Genomic DNA, 1,435 nt, shown 5'->3' on the forward strand with positions numbered 1-1,435 from the left:
ACGAGAAAGCAGTGGCTGCAGAACAGAGGGCCAATGATTACATGGACGGGTATGTGCACCTCCAAGTCACGAATTCCCTGTATCTCTGCCAGTGTCAGCATATTCTCTGTCACAAATAATGTAGGCGAACAGAATTGGAGTTACAGTCTAGAAGAGCTAATGTTCAGAGCCCTAGTAAGTTAGCACTTGTTCAACAGAGCAGGATCAAGGAAGAAATGGACCTGCCCACTCCCTTATTTTTAATGAGTCCTTTAATTTTTCATTCCTAATAGTCATGGTCATTAAGGCCATAAAATTTCAGGGGTATAGGAGTGAAGAAAGCTACAACTGAAGAGAAATAGTATGTTCATTATACCAGTGATAAGGCCCTTTTATTATCTTACCAAAAGAGGAAAGTAAGAGACTGTGTTAAGGTTAATAATTCCACATTTAAAAGTGAACGTGGGAGTATGGGTTAATTAAAACGAGATTTCTTCTGACTTGACATATAACGGTGTTTATGCTGTGGCTTGGTTTCCCTGGCCAAAGAACAGAGACTTCAGTCTGACTCTTAAAACACACTAAACAGTCCTTCCCACAAGATTCCACTTGTCTTGTCAAGAGAAATTTAAGTCCAGTCAAATTATTATTGAATTTGTTGGTATTTTAATAGGGATGTGGAAGACCCAGAGTACAAACCTGCCCCGGCTTTCTTTAAAGATGACATAGAGGTATGCTTTAGATCATATTTTTAAATCCTCAATTTTTGTTGTTCTGTGGTTTCTTTGTTTGCTTTTCTTTTGTGTCCTTTTTCTAACACATAATCTGTGGAGTGGGGGAGGCAATGGTAAAAGAGATGAGAAATTTCCATATTATATATGAGAGCGTGCTGAAAGACTAGATGATGTTATAGCAGTCAGGTAGAATTTGCTGGTTGTGGGAGCCACGGGGCTACCAACAGGGAGGTTTCTAGGGAAGGCTGCTGGCCAGCAAGTGCTAAAGAAGCCGCCTGGACTACAGGAAGTGGCGCTGGGGGAGCCGTGTGTGCCATGGGAGCTGAGCAGTGGGGAGACGTTCCAAAATCAGGAAGTCAAATAATTGTTCTCCTACACTGTCTCTCAAGTTCCCACTACTGACAGAACTTACCATGCTGGCTAAGAAAAAATAGTTAAAGAGCCCACATCCGTTTTCTTAGAGCTAACAAGAGGCATTGAGAGAGGCAATAAATTTAGAGCTGAGGCAATACATCAATAACCAGCACAGTGGAATACATAAGGAAATTTTTAGAGACAAAGAGTAGCATGATAATATCTTTACAGTATGCGAAATAAGCATTCCAGGAGAGACCAGAAAGCATAGGGAGAAGAATTTTTCCAGATTTGATGAAAGACATGAATTCTCAGATTCAAGCAATAATGTGAATCTTGTCAAGATAAATAAAATTAAATCCACTCTA

General features: G+C 40.1%; 1 protein-coding gene across 1 annotated transcript in view; it reads left to right on the plus strand.

Annotated features, from left to right (window-relative positions):
* Positions 1-1,435, plus strand: part of CHD9 (chromodomain helicase DNA binding protein 9) — a 108,068-nt gene that overhangs the window by 83,339 nt on the left and 23,294 nt on the right. Inside the window, 2 exon segments of the mRNA XM_015572653.1 lie at positions 1-49; positions 653-710. The exon segment at positions 1-49 is cut by the window's left edge and continues 34 nt beyond it. Coding sequence (XP_015428139.1) covers positions 1-49; positions 653-710 — 107 coding nt within the window.

This window comes from Myotis davidii, unplaced genomic scaffold (genome assembly GCF_000327345.1).
Source record: "Myotis davidii unplaced genomic scaffold, ASM32734v1 scaffold328, whole genome shotgun sequence".
NCBI lineage: Eukaryota > Metazoa > Chordata > Mammalia > Chiroptera > Vespertilionidae > Myotis > Myotis davidii.